This window comes from Lagenorhynchus albirostris, chromosome 13, assembly GCF_949774975.1.
Source record: "Lagenorhynchus albirostris chromosome 13, mLagAlb1.1, whole genome shotgun sequence".
Lineage (NCBI taxonomy): Eukaryota > Metazoa > Chordata > Mammalia > Artiodactyla > Delphinidae > Lagenorhynchus > Lagenorhynchus albirostris.
Genome location: NC_083107.1, coordinates 9,708,377 through 9,733,524, shown reverse-complemented (window position 1 = coordinate 9,733,524; position 25,148 = coordinate 9,708,377). Strand labels below are relative to the sequence as shown.

Here is a 25,148-nt window from a genome sequence, read left to right as displayed (position 1 = left end):
AAATTCATATTGTTGTCTGTCTATGATGTGTCAATTTTCCTTTGCTGCTGTTGAGCTTTTCTCTCTGTCTTTGTTTTTCAACTACTGACTATGATGTGTATGGGTGTGGATATCTTCATGATTATATTTTGGATTATTTGAGCTTCTTGGATCTGTAGATTTATGTTTTTCATCAAACTGGGGGATTTGGGGCTAATATTTCTCCAAGTATTTTTTCTGCTCCCTTCTCCTGTTCTTCTGGGACTCTCATCACATATATGTTGGTATGTTTAATATTTGCCCACAAGTATCTGAAACTCTTTTCATCTTTCTTCAATGTTTTTTCCTCTCTGTTCTTTAGTTTTGATAATTCCTATTAATCTGTCTTCAAGTTTACTGATTCTTTCTTCTGCCAGTCCAAATCTGCTATTGAACCCCTCTAACAAATTTTTAAATTTCAGTTATTTCACTTTTCATCTCCAGAATTTCCATTTGGTTCTTTTATATTTTCTATCACTTTATTGAGATTCTCTATCCCCTAAGTCATTGGTCATTTTTTCATTGAATTTTTAAAATATGATTTCCTTAAGTTCTCTGAATACATTTTAATAGCTACTCTGAAGTCTTTGCTAAATCTGGCACCTCATGATACTCAGAGACAGTTTCTTTTGACTGCTTTTTTTCCTGAGTGTGAGCTGTATTTCTTGTTTCTTGGCATGACTTTTAATTTTCTGTTGAATACTGGGCCAGGCACATGTGCAGCTCTGTGTGGCAGATGGGATCAGCTTCTGTGGGTCACCTGTGTTGTCAGGGTTGAAGGCGGGGGGAGACAGATGTGGGTTCCAATTTGTTCTTACCTTCATTTCCTGTCCTTGTTTTTTGTTGTTTTGTTTTGTTTTTGTTTTTGTTTTTTCCTATCTTCTGGTGCTACTGACCTACAGCAACTTCAGGGATACGTAGAGGGAACAGCCTTCCATAGACTTCTTTACTGAACTGCCACAACTGTGAAAGGACTCGTTCTTATAATAAAGCCCTTATTCCAAATCACTCATGGTAGTTCTGCTTCCCTTGGCAAACCCTAACTGATACAAAATCCCAATTCTCTGTTAAAATTTCATCTTTTCATTCATCTCTTTTTCCATTTTTTAAAACATATTCATTATAGTTATTTTGAAGTCCTTATCTGCTAACTCCAGCATCTGGGTCATCTCTGGGTTGTTTCTGTTAACTTTTGTCCAGCTGTTTTTAGTGGTAAGATAAGTCTGGTGCCAGCTAATCCATTGTGATTGGAACTTCCTTTTCTGCACTCAAGGGAGCTGAGAGAGGTAGTGGCATTTGTATGGTTAAAAACACCGATGTATTCAAACTCACCCATGTTCCTGCTTGGTCTCTGAGTGTCATTAGGATGTGCAATAAATCCTTTCTCTGTAATAACAGAATCTACAGCCCTCAAATGGGCAAAGGACACTGTTCTACGTGTTTTACGTGTACTAATTTATTTTACCCTCACACTCACTCTGTGATATAGGTATTACCATTCCCATTTGTAGTTGCAGAAACTGAGTCATATTGAGGTTAAGTTACTTGCCTAAGATCACATGGCTAATAAGTGGAAAAGCCAGGATTTGAACCCATGCAGCCTGACTACAAAGCCTGCACTATTAACCTCTACACTTCACTGCCATTTAAAAACGATCTCAATTTTTTTTACCATTTTGTTATAAATAGTAAGTTATGAGAAAATCACTGTATCGCTGTATCAGCAGCAGAGACTTAAAAGCGACAGCTTTTCCTCCCCAGCTGCATTTGGGATGTGCAGATTCTGTCGGCTTCATTCATTCTGTCAGTGAGGTTCCCTCCTGTCCAGACCTTCCACCTCTCCCTCAATCCAGGCCACACTCATCTTTCAGCCAAGCTCTCCTCTGTCCTCATCGTGGGCTTCTGTGCCTCCATGGTTGTTCTTGGAGCAGCAGGGCCAGAGAGGAAAGGCAGGAAGGTAGGCTGGAGAGTGCTGATGACGACTGGGGCCAAGAAAACCCACTCGACTACTGGGCTAGAGAGTGGGGCAACCTGGAGGTAGTGAGGAACAGCAGAGGACAAAGAGCTGGAGACCTCAGGTGGAGACTGGACCTTTAGAAGGAAGTTCTCACCTCGAGGACTGGCAAGGAAGAGGCCTCAAGGCCAGGATGGAGGGGAAGGGGTTGTGGGGCACGCAGCCATCTCTCTGTGGCACTGACTTTAGAGTGACTTCAAGCCCTGGCTCTGCCTCTTACCAGCTGTGAACACTTGGGGTACATCTTGTAAGCCTCAGTTTCTCCTCAGCTTCATGGAACAGAAAACCTAAGTAATGATGACTTAAATGAGACAGGGGTTTAGTTTTCTCAAGTAATGAGAAATCCAGAGGTAGGTAATTGTTAGGTTTAATTTGGCAGCTCAAGTCAGCAGAATCCTGTATTCTTCTCTCGTGGCTCCCGGTACAGCCATCATAACCCCATTCTAGAAAGCAGTGGGGGGAAGAAATGCAAAAAGGCATATGTCTGTCCCACTCCCTTTAGGATGGTTTCCTAGGAGCCCCACCCAATGCCTTCTGCTTATATTTCATTGGCCCAAACTGAGTCACATGGCCATCTCTAGCCACAAAGGAAGCTGGGAAATGTAGTGGGGTGTTTTTTTTGGCAGAACACATGGTTGCCCCTCTACAAAATTAGGATTCTGTTAGAGAGAAAGAAGGGAAGAACAGATACTAAGTCTATGTAACCAGAAGTCTCTGCCACAAGGGTAAATGATGTTGTTTCCTCCGTTGTTAGGGTTGATGTGGGGATGAAACCAGGTAATTCTTATAAAGCATTTAGCAGGTACCTGGCTCAGTAAATGGCAGTGAGTATTCTTGAACTTGAACTTTTATAATGGCCCATCTAAGGAATGTCTTCACAAGAGGCTGACTCCTCTGCAGACCGCTCACCAGGACCACCCATAGAGTGAGGGCTCAATAAATACCTGTGGCATTGACTTGTCTAAGCCCCACCCAAGGAGTGGCCTGTCAGTAGAGGCTGGTGAGACACAGCCCTTTAAAACTCTGCATTGGAGGAAATTGACTCTCTTTACTTAATATCTCTTTACTCAGAGGGTAGAGGGGTGAGACCTTGGGCCTTGGGCTTAGATACTATAAGGAGAGGGGTATTCGTGCAGACACTGTTGCTTATTTGCCCCAATCTACCCCTTACCTTCTCCCTCTTTAGAGAGCGCTGGTTTCAGCCCCAGATTCAACCATGAGAAGAGCTGAGCCTTCTTCCCCGCCCCAGGGGGTAGTCCTGACTGATCTGAGCCATCACATTTGTATTAATTAGGGTAGCTCAGGTGCTGTAACAGTGAGACGCCCAAAACCCAGCAGCTTAAGAACAAAGAAGTTTACTTCTCTCTCTTTGACCATCTTGAGCTCTGTGTTCAGGTTGGTCGGAGGCTCTGCTCTACACAGATATTCAGGTGCCTTCCACCTTGTGGCTTTGCCAACCCCTAGAGCTGTGTCACTGTTACATGGTTAAGGCTGGTCACTGCCACATGTGGGCTCCAGCGGTAGGGTTGGGGAGGGGAAGCTATGCCCAGTGCAGTAAGGGCTCCACCCAGAAGGGGTGCACTTCACCTCTGTTCACATTCTGCTGGAGGGAACTTAATCACATTTCCAGGCCGTGGGCATTTTGGAAATGCAGTCCCAAGCTCCATGTGTTCAGGAACAACTCTGTTTGTCACCACAGAGGGTAGAATGAATTTTGGTGGGGGACTGGCAGTCTCTGTCCCTGTTCACCAGCAAACACCTGTGCCCATCCTTCTTCCATGTCTATAGCACACTTCCTCCCAACGTAAGGGAGGTAAGGTAAGAACGGGAAACACAGTAGACAGTGGTCCATTGCAATTCTCAAATCCTGCTAGATGGAAATTACAAATAGAAGTATCATTGCTCTCAGAACTCTCCCTATCCAAACTCAGGAACTGCAGAGTCAGATAAATTTTTGAGCTGTCTTTCCTTCATGGACTCTCATGTTTGTTATCCAAAACTCAGGAATCTGATAGATTTGGATAACAAATTACTCCTGACCTGAGCTTGTTGCAGGAAGGGGGACCCCATCCAGGGCCCGAGAGTGGGCTCTTATCTAACACTTGGAAATGAATTGTCTGAGGAGACACACGTGCTGACAAAGCAAAAGACTTTATTGGAAAAGGGCGCCTGGACGGAGAGCAGTGGGGTGAGGGAACCCACGAGAACTGCTCTGCACGCGGCTCGCAGTCTCAGGTTTTATGGTAATGGGGTTAGTCTCCAGGTTGTCTCTGGCCAATCATCTTGCTTGTGCCCATATTTGGTCTGACTCAGGGTCCTTCCTGGTGGTGCGTACATCTCTCAGCCAAGATGGATTCCAGCTCGAAGGTCTCTGGGAGGTTGGCAGGACATATTATGGGCTGATGTCTCCTTCCTCCTTTTGGCCCCTCCCGGATTCTTCCAGCTGGCGGTAGCTTGTTAGTTCTTTGTTCCTTATTGGGACCTCCTGTTGTGAGATAGCTCATGCAAGCTGTCATTATCGTGACTTGCCAGGGTGGGCGGTTTCAGTCAATGGTTCCCTAAGAAACTCACTAAAAATAACTCTCACTATCTGACTTCAGGAAACACGTATAGTGAGGATTTGTATAGGGAGGATTCCTGGGCTACCTGCCCTGGCAGTGATATGAGAAAGCTCAATCGGCCCAGTTCTGCTCTCTGAGACCACCTACCCTGTCCCCTCCTCCAAGGTCCCAGCCTTACCCTCCAGGAGGACCTTCCCTCTCCATTTCCCATTTGTGTTCATTTGGCCACGTTGGAAGTAGGTGTTGGGAGGTGTGCCCTCCTTTGAGGCCATAGAGCTGCCCAAGTTTTCTGCTAGTGCAAGTTGGGAGGCCCAAGAGTTATTGTAAGTCTTAATTAGACACAGGCTTTTGGGGACTAGGCTTCTGACCACAATATAATTCCCTCAAAGACTTGGTCAGTTTCTGATCCATTTGCTTCCAGTTGGTTCCTTGGTCAGTAACCATTGACAAAGTTCTTTTCCGAATATAGTTCTGACAGCTGCTCTATTTCTTGGCTTCCTTGTCCTACCCATCACTTCCTCTCACCTTTGTTTGGCTAAATGTTCGGCTGGTGAATCTTTATTTTTTTTATTATAAATTTATTTATTTTTTTAGTTATTTTTGGCTGCATGGGTCTTCGTTGCGGTGTGCGGGCTTATCATTGTGGTGGCTTCTTTTTGTTGTGGAGCACGGGCTCTAGGCACGCGGGCTTCAGTAGTTGTGGCACGCGGGCTCGGTAGTTGTGGCTCGCGGGCTCTAGAGCACAGGCTCCGTAGTTGTGGCGCACGGGCTTCGTTGCATCGCGGCATGTGGGATCTTCCCTGACCAGGGCTCGAACCCGCGTCGCCTGCATTGGCAGGCGGATTCTTAACCACTGTGCCACAAGGGAAGTCCCGGCTGGTAAATCTTAAAGGACCCCTGAAAGATGCTTTTTTGCACTTGTTCTCTTCTGTTTGGTCCAAAAGCACTTTCCTTTTCCAGCACTGTGAAGCCTTCAATATCTGGTATTTCCCTCTTCTCTTCCACTTCTACTTTCAAAACAGCCAACTTTCACTTGATCTTTTTAAAAGTTTATTTCTTGCTCCCTTAACAGCTCATGGTGAGTGGTCCAGATGGGTGGGAAGCTGTGCTCCATGTGGTCATTCAGGGAGCCAGAGCCCTTCCATCTCGTGGCACCATCCCCCCGGCCCCTTCCCAAGTTTGTCATGATCTACATGGCTGAGTCTGGTCATCAACATGTCTGGGTTCCAGCCAGTGGGAAAAGAGAAGAGACAATGACTAGTAGACTTACTCACTGTCTTAAGTGACAGTGTGCCCAAAGCAGCCCATCACTTCCACTGGCAAGAACTTAGTCACATGGCCACCCCTAATTACAAAGGAGTCTGAGAAATGCTGTCACTATCAGGCAGCCATGTCCCTGGTTAAGACATTTTTTTACTGTAGAAGAGAATGAGTTTTGATGGAGGGCTAGCAGTCTCTGCTACAGTGGTGGTTTCGCTCCTCTTGCCAGCAGCTGATTTAGGGATGGCATGTGAAACAACCCCAGCCAATGAAACATGAGGGATTGTTCATGAGAAGCTTAATGGAAAAGTTTTCCTTGCTGTAAGAAAGAGACATAGGAAGAGATGGTCCCTTCTTTCTCAGGACGTTGTCATGTCAGGGCGTGATGTCTGGAACTAGGCATTCATCTTGTGATCATGAGGTCAATGCGCTGTGGATAAGGTAGATGCTCTGTGGCTGGCAGTGTAGGTAGATACAAGATCCCAGGTCCTTAAATATACTGCTGGATCTGAGCTGACTGCCCCTGGAGCCAGACTCCTACTGGACTTCCTGTGTGTGATATGCTATAGTTCCTTATAGTTTAAGCTAATGAATGGAGGTTTTCTGTTACCTGTGGCCGTAAATCTCTCACATTTCATCTGAAGCTGGGCTGGAACAGAGCTTGTGTGGATGGGTTCTGTGTGGCCCCACGGGTCTGTTTGATTGCAGCGCTTGGGTGATACTACAAGGCAAAGAGAACTGGTCGTGGCTCCGAGGAAGCAGGCTCCTTTAGGAACAAGGTCCCTCGTGTGTGTTTTTGGATCCTTTCACATCCATCAGCTTCTCAGATGCTCATAGCTCATAGTGTGACCAGCAGGTAAATGTCAGCAAGTTACCCCATTTTGCAAGAAGGAAAGGAAGGCTCAGAGAGGTGGTATGCCTTGGCCAAGTCTGTTAACAGGCTAGGTCTGGAACTAGGGACTTGGCCCTGATTCTCCTGGACTCCCAGTCTAATGCTCTTGCTAGTGACACAGGACACCCTCTGCTGTAATAATTGGAGAAAAGGCATCATCCGACATTTTGCAAATACTCGTACGAGGCAGGTAATACCTGTATCTTCAGGAATGTTACAATCTAGTGGGAGAGCATAAACAAATAAATGAACACACAAATAAATATCTAAGTTCACACTGTGATAACTGCAAAAAGGGAATGGGATGGTGGCCATGTAGAGACTAATAAAGGAGAGGAGGGCAGGGAACTCACCTCTGCAGACGTGACATTAAGCTGAGAACCAAAGGATGAGTAGGATGTATGTAGGGGAGGAGGAGGAAGGGTACTACAGCTCAGGGAAGAGCCTGCACAGAGACCTGGGGATGGGAGAGTCCTGGTACCTGCAAGTGTGGCTGGGGTCACGTGAGCAAAGGAGAGGAGGGGAGCCTGACCACATGGGTCTAAGGGACAGGGTGGCGTTGAATTAAACTCACAGGCTCTGGGGCTTCCCTGGTGGCGCAGTGGTGGAGAGTCCGCCTGCCAATGCAGGAGACACGGGTTTGTGCCCCGGTCCGGGAAGATCCCACATGCCGCGGAGCGGCTGGGCCCGTGAGCCATGGCCGCTGAGCCAGCGTGTCCGGAGCCTGTGCGCCGCAACGGGAGAGGCTACAACAGTGAGAGGCCCGTGTACCGCAAAAAAAAAAAAAAAAAAAACTCACAGGCTCTGGAGCTGGACTGCTTGGGTTCAAATCCTAACGCTGTCGTTTATCAGCTGTTTGCCCTTAAACGAAGCGTTAACCACTCTGCGCTTTAGTGTCTTCCTCTTGCCGAGCCCCTGCCTTATCGGGCTCTGTGAGGAATGAGGGACATGAGCTGTGCTGAAGTGCCTGGTACACAGCAAGTGCTCAGAAGATGTCCACGGCTCTTATGGGGTTTGTTACGGATTTTGGCCTTTGTTCTGTGAGTAGTGGAAAATGCATTCATCGGGACCATCTTGGTTGCAAGGGACAGCAACCCAACTCACACTGGCTTAAGCAACAATAGGAGGATTTATTGGCTCCTCTAACTGAAAGATATAGGTTTCAATGTGCCATCAGGCACAGCTGGATCCAGGCGCACGGTATCGTGTGCCGGACTCAGTTTCTTTCTCTCTACATTTTGCTCTGCTTTCTCATGAGGTGACTACATTCTCAGGCTCGCTGGCCTCACATGGTGGCGGGGTGGCCACTTAGCTGCCATAGTAAGAGAGAGTGCTTCTCCCCTGCCTGTCCAGGGCCAGTCCCACGAGGTCTGTCATCTTCCTGGCTCCCATCTGGTGCCCATCCCTGAGCCAATCACATGGCAGCAGAGGGGTGTTGTGGAGCAGGAAAAGAGGAACTGATGCTGATCGACCAGTCGTATCCCCAAACCCCTGAAATCACTGGCCTGAGGCTGGCAAGGGCAGGGGGTTCAACCAAGGAAATCAGGGTGCTGTTACCAAATCAGGGGGAGGGATACCGGGCAGGCAAACACAACCGGTGTGGAGTCCGAGAGCCACTGGAGATTCCCAAGCCAGGGAAGGACGGGACCTGACATTCACCTAGAGATGAGCATTCTGGCTGCCGAATGGAGAAGAGACAGGAGGACAGAGCGGAGGTGGGGAGAGGCATCGGGGGCGCGGGTGATGTCGCGAGTACAGGGGAGAGGGACGATGGCGTGGCTGGGCCGGCTGCCACTAGGAGCAGAGATGGATGAGAAAGAGGCATGGTGCCAGAGGTAGGTGACAGACTGGGCAGGAGCGGGGACGGGCAGAGCCCAGTCTAAGAGCCGGGGTTTTGGCCTGAGCAGTTGAGACAGGGAGTTTGAGGAGGGGCTGGGGTGGGGCAAGACTGAGTGTCCGGCTTTGAGGAGCCCTGGGCCATGACGGGGAGGAGTCCTAGAGGCATGTCTTTGGTCTGTGGAATTCTTGTCTGGTTGTTATGAAATATGAGAAGGATGAATAAATTGCATAACGCCTGCTCTGCCCAGTAGAATGCACTAGAACCAAGGGAGGCCTGCCCTCCAGAGAGTTGGGACAGGAACAACTAACTTGCTGGGCTGTTTGCAGGCAACGTGTCCCTCTAAACAGCCTGTGTCCGTCCCCATTCCTCCCTGAAGAGTCAAAAGACCTCTTGAAATCCTTGGGCAGCTAGGTGATCAGCAACAGCAGGCAGGCGGCGTCCAATGAATGTTGGCCAAACTGACAGGGTCCCTGCCCACAAGAGCGGTGGGGCAGCGCGGATGCCATGGAAGATGTCTGGGCTGACAGCTGAGACACACAGCACAGAAGGTGTGGCCCACGCAGCAGAGGCCTCGCGGGTTCAGGGGAGAGAGGGTTAATGCAGGTGGTTGGTGGTGTGATCCGGGCTGGTTTCCTGGAGGCAGAACTGGAGTGGCATCAAAAATATTCCAGGCCAAAAAAACCCCCCAAAATTCCAGGCCAAAGGAAAACCATAACCTCAGGCATCGGGGTGCAAGCCTAGGTTTGGAGGGCGCCCCACCCAGCTCCAAAGCAGCTGGGTCTCTGAATCGTTCTAAGGTAGATCAGGACACCAGTGCCTCGGGGACCTCCAGCGAGGGCTCAGGGCCCTCCAGGCTTCCCTCGTCATCTGAGGAAGAGCCAGTGGCTCCCTCTTATTTCTCTACATCTGCGGCAGCCCTCAGCCCCCTGCCCTGCAGAGATTTCTGTGTCTGTGCCCCTCCCCTGAGCCTGCCCCTCCCCCGAGGCAGGGAGCTGGCACTGAGCACTGCCGACACCCAGCTTGCCTTTGGGGGGTGGGGGAGGGGTGAGTGCATGCCAGGGCAAATGCCGCCCTGGGGGGAGCTAGAGGCAGCTGGGAAAGGCCTGGCCTGGCACTCCATGGGTGTGGGGAGGAGGTACGGGACTTGGGGGATCGTCTGCCAGCTCCCCTCTCTAGGTCCTGGGCAAGAGGAGGTGTGACAGGGCTGCCAGCACAGCCTCAGTGGACCTAGGTTGGCCCCAGAGCTGGCAGGCCCCGGGCTAGTGAACGAGCAGGGGAATCAGCTTCCCATCCATTAGGCCCCTGGCCCCGGCTGCTAATGCCGCGCGGACATTCTGCTCTCAGCCCCGGTATCCACTTAGGCGTCGTTAATATTTTACACCGCAGAGCCAGAGATCGATGTCTCGTTTCTAGCTCAGTGTTTATGGGCAGTCATTGAAGCTTTCACAGGGGAGATGCTCGGGAGCACCAGGGGAAACTGAGGCAGGGAGCAGGGCTGGGGCAGCTCAGGAGGACCCGCCCCCGTCGGAGCCTGCGACACGTGCCGGTCCTTGTCTTCTTCAATCCTTTACAAGCCCCTGGAGAGGTTGGTATCACCCCTGTTTTATGGATGAGGAACAGGCTTAGGGAGGTTTCGCATCGCTGGGCTTTTAACCAGGCTGTCGAGCGAGGACTGGTGGGAACTAGCTGCGACACAGGCTAGATTTTGCTCAGCACTTAAGTGTGTAAATTAGATGGCAGGAGGCTTTTTAACCTTTCTAGACTTTTACACACAAGCAACTCAAGGGCTCTAACAGAACCACATTCTCCTGCAATCGTTAGCATCTCTACTTCGACCTCTTGCCTTTGGTCAGTGGAGACTCACCACATGCCCACTTAAATGGAATTGAAAGCTGTGCATTTATAGTTCTTTAAAAATATCTCCAATAACTCAGTCTTTTACCCAGGTGTGTTAAATAGTGAGGTTGAACTGCACAGGCGGAAAGAGACGTCACAGCCTCTCTCTGCTTCAGCTTCCACCAGGAGCAGTGCGGTTTCCTGGGAAAGCATCTGCTCTGGCATCCAGCAGGCCTGGGCTGCACCTATATCCCCTTCCATAATCCACCCTGTAGGTCTCGGTTTTCTCACCTGTAAAATGGGGGAAGAGGAATGCCCACTGGGGGAGCCCTTAAGGATTACAAGTAAAGCTAAAGGCTTGGCTCGCTTGCAGCTCCTGCGGGGCCCTCAGCGGCGCACGCGGCGGTTTCCCGCCCTGCCCTGCCCTGGGAACTGTCCCCTGCGCCTGGGACGCAGTACACTCTCAGTATTTGTTGAATGAATGACAGAGTGGGTAGTAGAGGCTCCATAAATGGAAGCTGCTATTGTTCAGGCCCCAGGTCCAAACAGGGTTGACGCTCACAAGCGTGGTACGGGGCTGGATTTCCCCCTCCACTAAGACAACAGAGAAAAGGAGAACTCGATGTTCACAGCAGCGCACGCTTCCAGCGCCTGGAGTCTTGGGCTGGTGAGGACACCGCGGTGCGGAGCGCCCGCTGGAGGGCAGCAGAGAGTCACGGCTCCGGGCCTCAAGTCCCGGAGTTTGGGGGCTTGGAGGATTCCGGGCCCCGCCCTGCCACGCCCCCTCCTCTCCCCTTCCTCTCTCCTTCCTTTCCGCGGCTTTCCTTTTCTACCCAGTGACCCCGGGCTGGAAGAAATCGATCCACAAACGATTTAGCACTCCTTGCGCTACCCGCGCGTAGCACTTGGCATCCGCTCAGCTCTTTCCCACAGCCGGAAAGGCAGGCACCAGCCCCTCTTTGGGGAGGAGGAGGAGGAGGAGGAGGCGGCGGCAAGTCCGTGACTCGACCAAGGTCACGCAGCAAAGTCAGAATCTGAACTCAGCTCCATAGACTCTAATGCCAAAGCCCAACTCCCTCCTAAAGCCTCGAGCGCATGCGGGTTTCCTGAACTTTGGATACCAACTTTTCCATTTTCAGCGGGGGCCAGACCCGGGCCAAGTTCAATCTCGGGCCGTGGGCTGATGGTTGTGGGAAATACCCTGGGGCGAGAGGCCTTCCCGGATCCTCCGAAGGCCAGCTCTGCGCTGGCCCGCCGGGCGGAGATTGGCGGTGGCCAGGCTTAGTGCTCCTCCGCCAGGAGAGGGGAGCCCCGACTCCCCACTGGGAGCGGTGCTGCGACTCCCTTCCTCTCCGGCCCCGGCCCCCTGCCCAGCCACTCGGCCCCACCCTGCACGGGCGGTTCGGTGAAACCGCCGACCGCCCGGCCTCCCGGGGGCTGGCGGTGTAGTGGTGGCTCGGAGCCAGACTCCGTCTGGGGGCTGGCCCGTGCGGGGCGGGGCCGCCTCCCTCCGCCCCTTCCCGGGCTGGCGCGGGGGGGTGGGCCGCAGGGGACTCCTCCCCGGGTGGTCGCCGCGCCTAGGCCAATGAGCGCGCCGGGAGCCGCGATGGAGGCTGGGGCAGCCGGGAGCGCCCGGGAGCGCTCGGGACCTCCGCAGACCCCGCGCCCTGGAGCCCGTGAGGCTGGAGAGGGGGCGAAAGAGGCGCGGCGCCCGCGCCGGGCATGGAGGCACCTCTGGCCCGCGCCGGCTGCCCGAGCTGCGCTCCGCGCCGCCGCGCCTCGAAGTTTGCCGGCTGACTTGGAAAGTTGCGCTCTGCTCGGCCGCCGCGCGGGGTCCAACCTCCTGGCCGGTCCCAGCTCGCCGCCGCCGCCGCCGCCCTCCGCGGGGCCCCGGCCCCGCCGACACCCGCAGCGCCGCCTGCCTGGGGCATGTGAGCCGCCGTCTCCTCTAGAGGCCGGGCGGGCTGCACCGGCCCCTGTGCCTCCAGAGGCAGCGCGCGGGCGAGGGGCACGCCCCGGCCCCAGGTAGCCCGGGCCGCCATGGGCATCCAGGGCATGGAGCTGTGCGCCATGGCAGTGGTGGTACTGCTGTTCATCGCCGTCCTCAAGCAGTTCGGCATCCTGGAGCCCATGTCCATGGAAGGTAACGCACGGCCACCCGCCCTTCCGCTGCCCTGCGCCGGGGGCCAGCGGTCAGAGGGGAGGGAACAGCACTTGCGCTCCGGGGTGCGGGTTCCCGGGTCCGGCGAGGAGCGGCCCTCAGGGACGCTGAGCTCCGCGGCCCTGCCCGCCTCGGCCGCCGCCCCCTCCCGGCTCCGGAGGGCTGGCCTGGGACTAAGGGGGCAGCGAAGGCTCGGGCTCTGAAGAGTCCCAGAGGGGATGGAGCCGCGGCGCTTGGGGTGGGTGTGAGTGAGATGCTGGTGACACCTTGAGAGGCACCCCTGGCTGTCCTAGGCCCGCCGGTCTTAGCCGCCCCCAGTGAGCACGGCCGGCTTGGCCGCCCGGTGGTGGGGGGTGGCACAGGGTGAAGATTACAGGAAGGACCCTCAGCCCAGGGCATCAGGCTGCAGCAGCGAGTAACATAAAACCTCTGCTGAGTGATGGGCCGTTCCTTCGACTCTTAGCCCACAGTCCCCTTCCCCAGGCAAGGCTCAGGGATAGGTAACCAAACCCTCAGGCGCCACGTTTCGGTCTCAATAAAATATTAACTGAGGAGACAGACCTACTCTTAACTCAAACACTGATGGCCTCCCTGGGACCCCTGACAGGGACCCTTAGAGTTGCTTCCCAACCTTAGGTACCTCCCTCCCACTTCTGGGCAGGTTAGAAGGAGCCCCTCCAGGGCACACCCATTGTGAAGGGGACCTTGACCCACCAGGCCTGTAACTTATCCTCTGCGCCCTGAACCTCTGGACTGTGGGGAAGGGGCCAGCCAGTCCTGTTCCTGTCACCTGTGTGCCCCTGTTGTCCTCTCAGAGGAGGATGGGCATCCTGCCTGTCTCAGCACTCTGCTGACCTTGCCAGGCTCCAGCTCCTGGGACTGAGACCCAGAGGCCCAGAGAGGGGAGGAGGAAGAACCTGTCCTTGCTGCTGGACTACCCCGCAGCCCCTCTCTCTGGCCTAGGGATGCGCCCCAACCCCCTGCAAACGGCTGCTGAGGGCAGGAAGGGGCCCAGGGCCAAGAAGCAAGGCCCGGCTCCATTCAGAGCCCAGGGCTGGTTCTTTACCTGAAGTCCACGGCCATGTGCCCTTCAGAACCCACTGGGCGGCATCACACCTTTTCTGAGTTCAGGAGGCCGAGAGAGAAGGGACTTGCTCAGGGTGGTTCTGAGAAGTGCCGCCTTGAACTTCACATTTTAGTTGGGGAAGAAAATTGCCCAAACTGGGCCTGCACTTGGCTGGATGGCTGCTGACCCTGGCAGCAGGAATCTATGACAGGTGACTCCATAGGCAATGCAGGTAGGGGTAGGTGGGCATCCCACACTGCTGTGCCCTGAGGACCCATGTTTCCTGGGGGCACTAGCCTGCCCACTATCCCCTATCCTTTCCCCATCTGGAGACTGCAGTGGGGTGGTTGGTACTCGGAAACCACTACATTGCTCTTTCCGCATTTCCTGGGCCCTCCTGGGACCACCAGAGGCCGGGGGCAGCAGCCAGGTTCACTCTACTTAGTACTACGAACCTTCTTAACCGAGCCCACCATGCTCACAGGTCTGGCAGCCTGAAGTTTACCTTTGTGATTTCTAAGGAGAAGGGATTTCTTTACAGGGTGGATCGGATGCGCAAGACTATGGATGGTTTATTCAACTTGCTAAAAAAAACCCACTTCAGGCTCTAATGAGTTTGTCTTTTCTGGTATATTTGCCCATTTGTGCCCCTTGGAGTTCTGGGGTCTCGATGCGGTGGGAGAAGCACAGAGCCTCAGAGTCAACCAGGTCTGAGTTGGGATCCTGTCACCCACACGTACTGGCCGTAAAGCTCCTTAACCTGTCTGAAACTCAGCTTGACTATCTGTAAAGTGGGGCCGATAACTCCTGCCCCGTGGGGCTGCAGCACGCTTTAGTCAGTAGGGCTTTAATGGCCCCCAGGATTGTTCCTGGTGTGTAATAACTGCACAAACGCGTGAACCATTGCCATCACCAATAGTTAGCGATCGAATGATTACTCTTAATAGCAGAACTGATTCACAGATGAAAACATTCTCTCACTCAGGCCTCCCCTGCCTGTGTCAGAGGGAGGGAGTTATAAGTACCAGATGTTCCATGTTGATGGGGAGTGGAGCCCGCTAAGTGCCTGGAAGGACCCATTGGTCAGGCAGGGTCTAAGGGGCGCAGTCATGGCCTGGGAGCGGCCCAGACCCTTCGGGCCCAGCCTGGAGGGGAGCTGGCACTGAGGGAAGAGGGCTAGTGCCCAGCTCCCCTCCAGGCCTTCTCGTGTGCAATTGGATGTGCTCTTGTCCTCTCTGAGCCTCCGTAGTTCTCATCTGTAAGAGACCAGAGTTATGGTGCCCCTGGGGATTGTCAGGAACTAATGGATTTGAGTCCTAGGGACACAGGCTTCCAGAAGTAGATGCAGAAGTTGAAAGACCTTCCTCTCTCCGCCCTGTCAGTCTCTGTCTTGGGGCGGCTCCGTGGGGGGAGTTCCAGCCGGGCTTGGCCACTAGCTCACCGGGTGACTCTGGTGCATCTAAGCTTCTGGAACCTCAGTTTCCTCATCTGTAGAATGAGGAAAATAACAGAACATTTTCTCTTATACACCTCACAGGGGTGTGGTGAGCTGAAGCACTGTGAAAAAGTTACAAGCGAGACGCAAATGTAAGGGGTCTCAGAAGTGCGGGCACACTGGTAAAAAGCGAGCCTGGGCTGGTAAGCCTGGGGCCTATTTGCAAGGCCGGCCCAGCCCTGACAGCAGCCTTTTTCGTCCACATCTGTGGCCCAGGGCTTGACTTTGACTAATGCCTCTCTCATCTCGGTTCAGATTTCCCAAGTTCTAGACTAGTAGCTCTCGACCGAGGGCAGTTTTGCTCCTCAGTGGACGTTCGGTAAGGTCTGGAGGCGTTTGGATGTCACGGTTGATAGGGAGGGTACCACTGGCATCTAGTGGGCAGAGGCCAGGGGTGCTGCTAAACATTCTGCAAGGCACAGGCAGCCGTCACTGTAAAGAATGGTCAGGCCCAGTGTCAGTCGTGAGGGTGAGCACCCTTGCTCTGGAAGGAGTTCTGACCTGGGGCTGGGAGAACTGCCTTGCAGCTCTGCTGTGGTCCCTGACCTTCTGTCATTCACCTGGGAAGATCACTTTTCCTAGCTGAGCTCTGCTTCCTTGTCTGTAAGTGGGCGGTTCGATTAGAGGCACCATCTCCCCTGGGAACGTTCCCTGACCCTTCTGGACCCCTGCCCCTCAGGTTGTATTAGATGACACTGTCCTGAAATTTTCTCACTGTCCTGAAATTGTCTACGTCCCTGTCCCCATCAAATGTGAGCTCTCCAAGGGTGGCACGGACTTGTGTCCATACACTTGTGGCCCCAGAGTGTGTGCCCAGCACTGCCTGGCAAACAGCAGGCGCTGAGTCTGTGTAAACCATATGCCGTTTTCAGCCACAGTCGTTGGCCACCCATCGTATGCCAGGTAGTGTGATCTCGACCCTCCCTTTAGGGCAGCCCTGGGGGATGCCGTCTGAGGTCAGGGTCCCTCTGGCTGGGGTGGCGGCAAGGAGGCTGGATTGTGAAGGCCTGAGTACAGGCAGGTATAGAGAACAGAGCAAGAGAGAGTAGTGCCCGTGGCAGAGATAGGCACAGCCTGGCCCACCACCCTGTTGCTCCCTCTGAGTGGCGGCCCCAGCCCTCTGCAGCTGCCCTCTGCACAGCTGCCCCTGGGGGCCTGGCCTTGCAAAGGTGACCTGGGGGCCTGGTGGGTCCACAGGCGACTCTTGGCTTGGAGTGGGCCCACGGGTCTGCTGTTCCTCCTACCCCTTCTCCTGTTCTTCTTCCCCCCGGCACCCTCTGCTGCCTTTGCTGAGGGCGTGGTGATGTTCTGAGCACCCTGGGTTCCCTTCTCCTTGACGGAGTCCACCACTCCTGGTAAACTGCAAGTCCCTCAAGACTCTTGCAGCCCCTGGGCAGAGTTTCCGGATCTGGGATGCTAATGACAGTGACAGTAGCCGGCATCTAGTGAGCGCTCTCTGCTCTAGGCACTTGATACACATCATAATTTGGGCCTCAACAGCAGGCCCACTTTACAGAGGAGGAAACTGAGGCTCGGGGAGTGGCAGAGCTAGTACCTTTTCGAACTCTGGCGCACCCGTCCTGGATGCACCTCTAACTCTGCACGGCTAGGGCGGCTTTGGACACAGCTCTGTGTCCCAGCCTCCTACAGTGCAGGTGTCAGGAGTCCAAAGTGGAGGCAGCTGTCTGGGTTCATATCCCAGGTGGGAAAGGTCTCCCTCGTAGAGCTGCATGAATGTGCGCAGAGCTCATAAAGCAGGGCCTGGCGTGGAGTAAGTGCTGTATGTGTTAGCTCTCGCCATTTCTTACCAAAAACGTCCTAGCCCGAATTCCCCCTAGGGTCACACATCACTAACTTGTGGACTAGAAGTGAGTGGCAGAGGAGGATGCACTTGACAGGTACTTCACCACGGCGGGTGTCCTTCACTGTGTGCTCTGTAAGGTCCGGGCTCCTGGGCCCCCGGGCCTGGCAAAGGGAAGGAGAGAGGTAGGCTCTGTGTGGGCGGCTCCTGCAAGACAGGGAGGTGGGCTGGAGCCCAGGCCTGATGTTGCTGTGGGCTGGGGGACTTAGGCAAGGCCCCCTCCCCACCTCCCCAAGTCAGTGCCTCGACGGTTGCACGTCTAGACGCAGCCAGAGGTTTCAAAGCAGCTTGATGGAACCTCAAAAGAAGCCGTACTTAGAAGCCTGGACCCCCGCCACATAGAAAGGGCGCTGCTCAGATTGAGAAGGGAGTCTTGCTACACAGGCCTCCCCTTACCCCACGGCAGTCCCTGGGGCTTCTCTGTGGGACCCCAAGATCTAGGTGTCACTTGACCAGCAGAGAGTGAGGGATGAGATCCGCCAGATGAGTTCAAGAGGGGCCGGAGCCATCAAGTGTGGACGGCAGCTTGGAGTTTTGCTGCCAAGGGAAGCAAAGCTGGGTGCTGGCTGGCAGGAGAAGCCGCCTAGTGGGAAGCCCCGCAGAGGTGTCGGGGCAGCCAGGGTTGTGGGAAGGCTCCTGCGTGGGGGCAGGTGAAAAGCGCCCCTCACCCAGTACCTGGTGCCCTTAACTCAGAGAATGAAAGACTCGGAGCCACCTTTCCCGAGCCCCTGCAGGTGGGTCCTGCGCAGAGGGGGCTGCGTGGAGCGGGGGATGGGAACAGGGACTGAGACGTTTACGCAGTGGGAAGAAAGCCTGGTTTGTAACCTATCAGGCTATGGTACGACCTTGAGACGTTTAGCCTTAAAACAATTCTCTTCAAGCCTCGTGCTTTCACTCCTTTGACAAAATGCTTGTTTGATAGAGAGGTGAAATCTGTATTGCTGACCCTCTGGTTTTCAATGAATACTACTTAATGGGGAGGGGATGGCCCCGGACTAGCCCCTAGAGAGGGGAGGGGAGGGCTGAGCGCAGGGCGATGATAGAGGCAGGTTGACTTCACAGTTTTGCCAAACAAGGCCCCTCGGCGTGTTGAGGAAAGCCGTGCAGGTGGCTGTTTAGGTCCATTGATCGCCGGTGCACCTGTGATTGCAGAAGGAGGGTGTGATGTCTTGGGCAGCTCCTAAGAGATCTGGCTGCGTCTCCACTGAAACTAACCAAAGAGGGAGGAACCTGTGGATTTCTCCTGTGCAAGAGCCAGGAGAGGCCTCCAGCGCCCCTGGGAGCAGGTAGGGTCCCTGGCACCTGGCCTGACGCTGTGGGCGTCAGGAAGGAACCGGGCTCCCTGCTCCTGGGACGACCCCACAGAGCCCGGCGTGAGGCCAGCGGGCTGGGCAGGACGCTGTGGAATCGGGCTTCTGGAGGAAGGGGCAGCCAGCTCCTCAGGAAGGAGGGTGGGGAAGGGTCCACAGAGCCCGGGAGTCGGGTGGGCGTAGAGAACTGGTAGCTATTTCCCAAACCAAGAAACAGGAGGGATTTCCTCTGCCTCTTGTATTCTGCCGGCCCAAGTGCGAGTGTCAAAGTTAAAAACTTGACTCTCACTTGTTTAGGGAACAAGCAGGAGAGCAAAGCTGTTTCAGAAACGGATGCTTCATAGAAATCAAAACTGGTTGATGTCCCAAAGGGCAAATTCATAGCCAGTAACTTTAAGGGCCATATTTTCCAAGGATGGAAATCATTCCGTCCCTCGTGGACACAAGTCATTTGCAACCTATCAGTCTGGTTGACGTCTAGCTTCGCAGCACCTGGGCTCTGTTGGATAGAAAATAAGTCGAGCAGAGTTTCCTAAAGCAGGTGTTCTAGTGTGACGTTGAAAAGCCCTCGGCGATCTTCCTGCCTTATCTTCCAGTTCTGAGTAATTAGCACCCGCGTCTTGGTGGAAGGCACCAGCAGTCACTTAGTCTCCCAGGTCAGAAACATGAGGTCATCCTTGGCTCTGCCCACCCAGCCCTGGTCCACTTGGTAGCCAGGGGCAGTGGCTTCTTCCTTCTTGACACCTTCTGCCGGTCTCTCTTCTCTGTGTCACCTCATTTGATACCCAAGGCCACTCTGGAATGAAGATCAGACAAGCCCTTCCTCCACTCCGGCCCTTCCATGGCTCCCATGCCCATATATCCCTTGGCTCACCTTGGACCCTCTGTCCAGGGTGCCCTTTGACCGTGCTGTCATTGCACCTGAGTCTTGGAGTATCGCCTTTCTCTCTGATTCCCCACCCACTCCCTGCCTAACAGGTGTGAACCACACAGCATGTTGCTTCAGGAGGTAAGCCTGGACTGGAGACGTTAAAGGTGACACCCAAGGCAATAATCCATGAACCCACCCAAGCAAACATAGCCGTGGGGGATCCGCCCATCCAGCATGTGCTACAGAGCGTGCCCCACATACAGGTACTGTTCCAGGGTTGGGTGCAGCAGAGAGCAGGCAGGAGAGCCAGTCGTCTTGTTCTGCTCGGGCTGCTATAACAGAATAGCACGGACCAGGGGCCTTAAACAACAGAAATTTATTTTCTCGCAATTCTGGAGACCGGAAGTCCCCGATCAAGGTGCCGGCAGGGTTGGCTTCTGGTGGGGCCTCTCTTCTTGGTGTGCAGATGGCCACCTTCTTGCCGTGTCCTCACATGGCCTTTCCTCCCCCTCATGTTGGAGGGGGAAATCACTCTTCTTCTTCTTATAAGGTCACCATAACCTATTGGATTAGGACCCCACCTTTATGACCTCATTTAACCTTAATTACCTCCTAAAGACCTCATCCCATTGGGGGTTAGGGCTTAAACATATGAGTTGGGGGGAGAGGGACACAGTTCCGTCCGTCGCACCAGTAAACAGAGGAATATGCGTATGCCAGGGAGTCATGGCCAAATGAAGAAAGTAAAACAGAGACAGGGGATAGATAGGAACGCGGGGTGTGTGTGACACCCCTGAGGAGGTCATGATTGATCAGAGGCCTTCAAGGGAGGAGCATTCGAGCCAGAGAGAAGAGCAAGGGAGTGTGCCTGGTGGGTGTGAGGGGCCAGAGGGGCCAGCATGGCTGAAGGCGGGGGGAGCAAAGGGAGGGACCTGGGAGATGAGGTCAGAGCTGGGGGCGGGGGAGCACATTTATTGGCCATTTAAGGACTTTGGTGCAGGAGGTTGTAGCATGGAGGGGTACCTGAGGATATGTCTTCAGCAGCTTCCTCCAGCACGACTTCAAAAATAGACCGATGGGATCCAGGGCAGAAGCAGGGAGAGAAGCCGGGAGAGATGATGGAGCCCTGGAGCCTGGTGGGGGCAGTGGAGGTGGGAGAGGGGCTCAGAGGCAGGTGCAGGTTGAGGGTAGCGCTGGCAGGGTTTGCGTGGGGATCGAGTGTTGGGAGGAAGGTCTATGCCCAGGGTTTCGGCATGAGCACCCGCGGGATGGAGTTGTCGTCCGTTCTCGTACCAGCCTCACAATTGTTATTGCAGTGATTATGAATATGTGTTAGTATCTAATAGGGAAACCTCCCTCTTTACTCTTCCTTTCTAGATTTTTATGGATTTTTTAATTCCTCGTTATACATTTCAGAGTAAATTTATCAAGGTCTTCAAAAAATCCAACTGGATTTTTGAGATGGTGTTGAAGGTACAGTTTATTACAGGAGAAATAACATCTTTATAATGTTATTATGGTCCTAGCTAAAATAGAATGTCTCATTTATTCAGATTATCTTTCTATATAGCAGTCCTTCGAGTTTTGCTTAATACTTAGATACTTTTAATTTTTATTGCTATTATGAATGTTATCTTTTTTATTATATTTTTAAGGGGTTATTACTGGTGTAGAAAATTGCTGTTGATTTTCATAAATTAATCTTGCATCTGGCAACCTAACTGAACTCTCAGGTATATTGATTCTTTTTGTCACTCTAGGGACCATACCATCTATAAATAGTGTTAGTTTTATCTTATACTTCCCAACTCTTACACTGTTTGGGGTTTTTTTGTTGTTGTTTTTTGGGGTTTTTTTGCCTTTTTCAAGATTTCCTTAGAGCGTTGGCCAGACATCAATTAGTGGTGACTGTGGCCAACCTTGGCTTGTCCCAAATCTTAAAGAAAATATGTCTGAGCCTTTACCGTTAAACCTAATATCGTCTGTAAATAAATATATGGTTCGCAAATATAAGCTGCATCAAGTTAATAAAGTTCCCTTTGATTCTTAGCTTGCTAAGAGTTTTTGTCTATTTATTTAATTATAAATAGATGTGGAGGTTTATCAAATGCCTTTTCTGTATTAGGATTTTCATATGATTTTCTCTCCTTATACTCTTACAAATAAAACCTTCTTGATCCTGGTGTACTTTAAAAAAAATAATACAGTTGGATTCAGTTACCTGACATTTGGTTTAAGATTTTGCATCTATGTTCAAAAGTGAAATGGGCACATAATTTTCTTTTTGTTTATTTGTTTGTTTTTCTAGCTGTATTGAGATATAATTAACACGTAGCATTGTGTACATTTATGAAATGATCACCCCAATAAAGTTAGCTGATACATCCATCACCTCACATAATTACCATTTTTGTTGTTATTGTGGGGAGAGCAATTAAGATCTGCTCCCCTAGCAACTTTCAAGTATACAATACAGTTTTGCCAACTGTAGTCCCCATGCTGTACTACAGATCCCCAGAACTTATTCTTTTTTTTTTTGGATAGTTACATTTTTTTTTCTTTAAATTTATTTATCTATTTATTTTTGGCTGCGTTGGGTCTTCGTTGCTGCGCGCGGGCTTTCTCTAGTTGCGGCGAGCAGTGGCTTCCCTTGTTATGGAGTATGGGCTCTAGGCGCACGGGCTTCAGTAGTTGTGGCACACGGGCTCAGTAGTTGTGGCTTGTGGGCTCTAGAGCGCAGGCTCAGTAGTTGTGGCACACGGGCTTAGTTGCTCCGTGGCATGTGGGATCTTCCTGGACCAGGGCTCGAACCCATGTCCCCTGCCTCGGCAGGTGGAGTCTTAACTGCTGAGCCACCAGGAAAGCCCCAGCACTTTTTCTTGTACCCTTTGACCAACATCTCCCCATCCCTCAATCCCCACCGCACACACACCCCCACCGTCTCCTGGCAACCACCAATCTACTCTCTGTTTCTTTGAGTTTGGCTTTTTTTTAGATTCCACATATAAGTGAGATCATACAGTATTTGTCTTTCTATGTCTGACTTACTTCGCTTAGCATAATATCCTCAAAGTTCATCCATGTTGTCACTACTTTTCATACTTGTGTTGTCCTTGTATGATTTAGGAATCAAGAAGACCGTACTGATCACTGGATTAGCAATATGGAGGTCACTGGTGATCTTAGAAAAGCAGTTTGCGTGGCGCGGTGGGGCAGATGCCCCATAAAAGTAAGATCAAGGGAGGCCAGGAGGAGAGGAAGTGAAGACAGTGCGTTAAAGGACAGAAAAAGGCACTAGCTTGAGGGAAAATAGGGTCAACGGAGTTTTGTTTTCTGGATTTTCGATGAGAGAAATAGCAGCTGGTTTGGGATTTTTGTCTTATTCTATTTTTTGGCCCCCAGGGGCAGAGGATTGAGTTAATTGACTCTTTATTAACTTCACGGGACAGTATCAGTCTTGACCCACTTAAAACCCATCTCTTATTTACTTTTTTTCCCTTTTATCCCCTTCTTTCCCTCTTTGCCTAGAGGCAACTATTCTAAGTTTTATTTTATTTTTATTTTTTCTAATTTATATACAGTACACTTAGCCTTTTTTTTTTTTGATGTCCAGTCCATGAATTTTGGCAAATAGTCATGTCACCACTACCACAGTCAAGATATAGAACAATTCTCTCACCACAAAAAATCTCCTCATCCTGCCCCATGTGTAGTCAACCCCTCCCTTGCCCCCCAGCCTCTGGCAGCCTCTGATATACCCTCCTTCCCTGTGATGTTCTATAATTTTATCTTTTCCGGAATGTCATATAATTGGAGTCATACATCACGTGGCCTCTGGAGTCTGGATTCTTTCATTTCCCTAATGCATTTGAGATTCATGCTGCTGTATCAACACTTTGTTCTCTTTTACTGCTGAGTCGTATTCCACTTTACGGACGTACCAGAGTTTGTTTATCCATGCGCTAGCTGAAGGATATTGGGTTATTTCCAGTTTTTGGCAATTGTGAATAAAGTTGCTCTAAACATTTGCATAAAAGTTGTTATATGAATATAATAGGTTTCATTTCATTTGGGTAAATAACCGGGCGTGGGATTTCTGGGCCATATGGAAAGTGTTTGCTTATAAATGACTGCCAAGCTGATTTCCAGAGAGGCGGTACCATTTTCATTCCTGCCAGCAAAGTATAACGGTTCCCGATACTCCAGATCCTTACCAGCACTTGATATTGACAATATTTGTTATGTAAGTGATTCTGATTGGTGTGTAGTTGTATTTTATTGTGGGTGTTTGTTTTGTTTTGTTTTGGGCTGCGTCGGGTCTTAGTTGGGGCATGCGGGATCTTTGTTGAGGCATGCGGGATCTTCACTGTGGTGTGACGGCTTCTCTCTAGCTGTGGTGTACGGGCTCCCGAGCACGTGGACTCTGTAGCTTGGGGCACACAGGCTTTCTAGTTGAGACGCATGAGCTCAGTAGTTGTGGCGCGTAGGCTTAGTTGCCCAGCAGTACGTGGGATCTTAGTTCTCCAACCAGGGATCAAACCCGCATCCCCCGCATTGTAAGGCAGATTCATTACCACTGGACCACCAGGGAAGTCCCTCATTGTGGTTTTAAATATCTTTAAAACCATTTATAAAACCATTAAGTTTTATAATCAGTGTGTCTGTATCTATGAAAAAATTATCCTGGGATTTTTATTGGAATTATGTTAAATCTGGAAATCATTTTGAAGATAATTGACATCTTTATGATGTTGCATCTTCCAGTCCATGAACACAGTGTGTCTCATCACCTATGTGATTTCTGTGACTTCTTTCAGTGGCATTTTGTAGTTTTCAGTAAAGAGATTATATGTATGTTTTGTTAGATTTTTTACCTATTTATTTTTATATTTTTATTTTATATTATCATTTATATTTATTTTATATTTTTAACCTATTTTCCCTATTTCATTTATGGGGTGAGTGATTGTAATTAGTATTGTTTTTAAATTTTTGGTCTCCAGTTGTACATTGCTGATCTGTAGAAATGTGATTGATTTTTGTGTGTTGACTTGGTATCCTGTGACCTTGCTACGCTCACTTATTAGAAGATTTTTTTTTCTTTTTGGCGGTACGCGGGCCTCTCACTGTTGTGGCCTCTCCCGTTGCGGAGCACAGGCTCAGCGGCCATGGCTCACGGGCCCAGCCGCTCCGCGGCATGTGGGATCTTCCGGGACCAGGGCACGAACCCGTGTCCCCTGCATCGGCAGGCAGACTCTCAACCACTGCGCCACCAGGGAAGCCCATAGAAGATTTTTTGTATATTCTTTGGAATTATCTACATGGATAATCATGTCATCTGCAAATAGGGTTAATTTGGGGTTTTTTCTTTCTAATCTAACTGGTATGCATTTTCTTATTTTTTCCCCCTTTTTGCACTGGCTAGGACTTTCATTATGATGTTTAATAGGAGAAGAGAGAGCAGATATTCTTGCCTTGTTCTCAATCTTAGGGGGAAGACATTCAGTCTTTTGCCATTATGATGTTACCTATAGATTTTTTGTAGATGCCTTGTATCAAGTTGAGGAAGTTCCCTTAGATTCCTAATTTTCTGCGAGTTTTTTTTATCGTGAATGGACATTGAATTTTGTCAAATGCTTTTTCTACATCAATTGATATGATCACATATTTTTTCTTCTTTAGACTATTAGTAGAATAGATTATGTTGATTTATTTTCAAATATTGAATCAACCTTACATTCCTGGAAAATCCATTTGGTGTGGTGTATTATTTGTTTTATACATCAATAGATTCAATTTGCTGAGATTTTTGCATTTATGTTAATGAGAGATATCAGTTGGGACTATTCAGGTTATCTTTTTTATCTTGGGTGAATTTGGGTAGTTCGTGATTTTTTAGGAATTAGTTCAATTTATCAAGGTTATTGAAGTCTCTGTGAGCAGAGACTTGTTCATATTTCCTT

At 51.1% G+C, this 25,148-nt stretch overlaps 1 protein-coding gene across 2 annotated transcripts in view; it reads left to right on the top strand.

The window, feature by feature from the left end:
• KCNIP3 (potassium voltage-gated channel interacting protein 3) overlaps window positions 1–25,148 on the top strand; it is a 90,531-nt gene that overhangs the window by 49,402 nt on the left and 15,981 nt on the right. The window contains exon 1 of one of the 2 annotated variants that reach the window (XM_060168558.1): window positions 12,433–12,564. The exons of the other annotated variant lie outside the window; for it this stretch is intronic. Within the exon in view, the coding sequence (XP_060024541.1) occupies window positions 12,462–12,564 (103 nt within the window). The 5' untranslated portion in view covers window positions 12,433–12,461. Of the gene's footprint in view, window positions 1–12,432; window positions 12,565–25,148 lie in introns of those variants that run through there. 2 annotated transcript variants of the gene reach the window in all.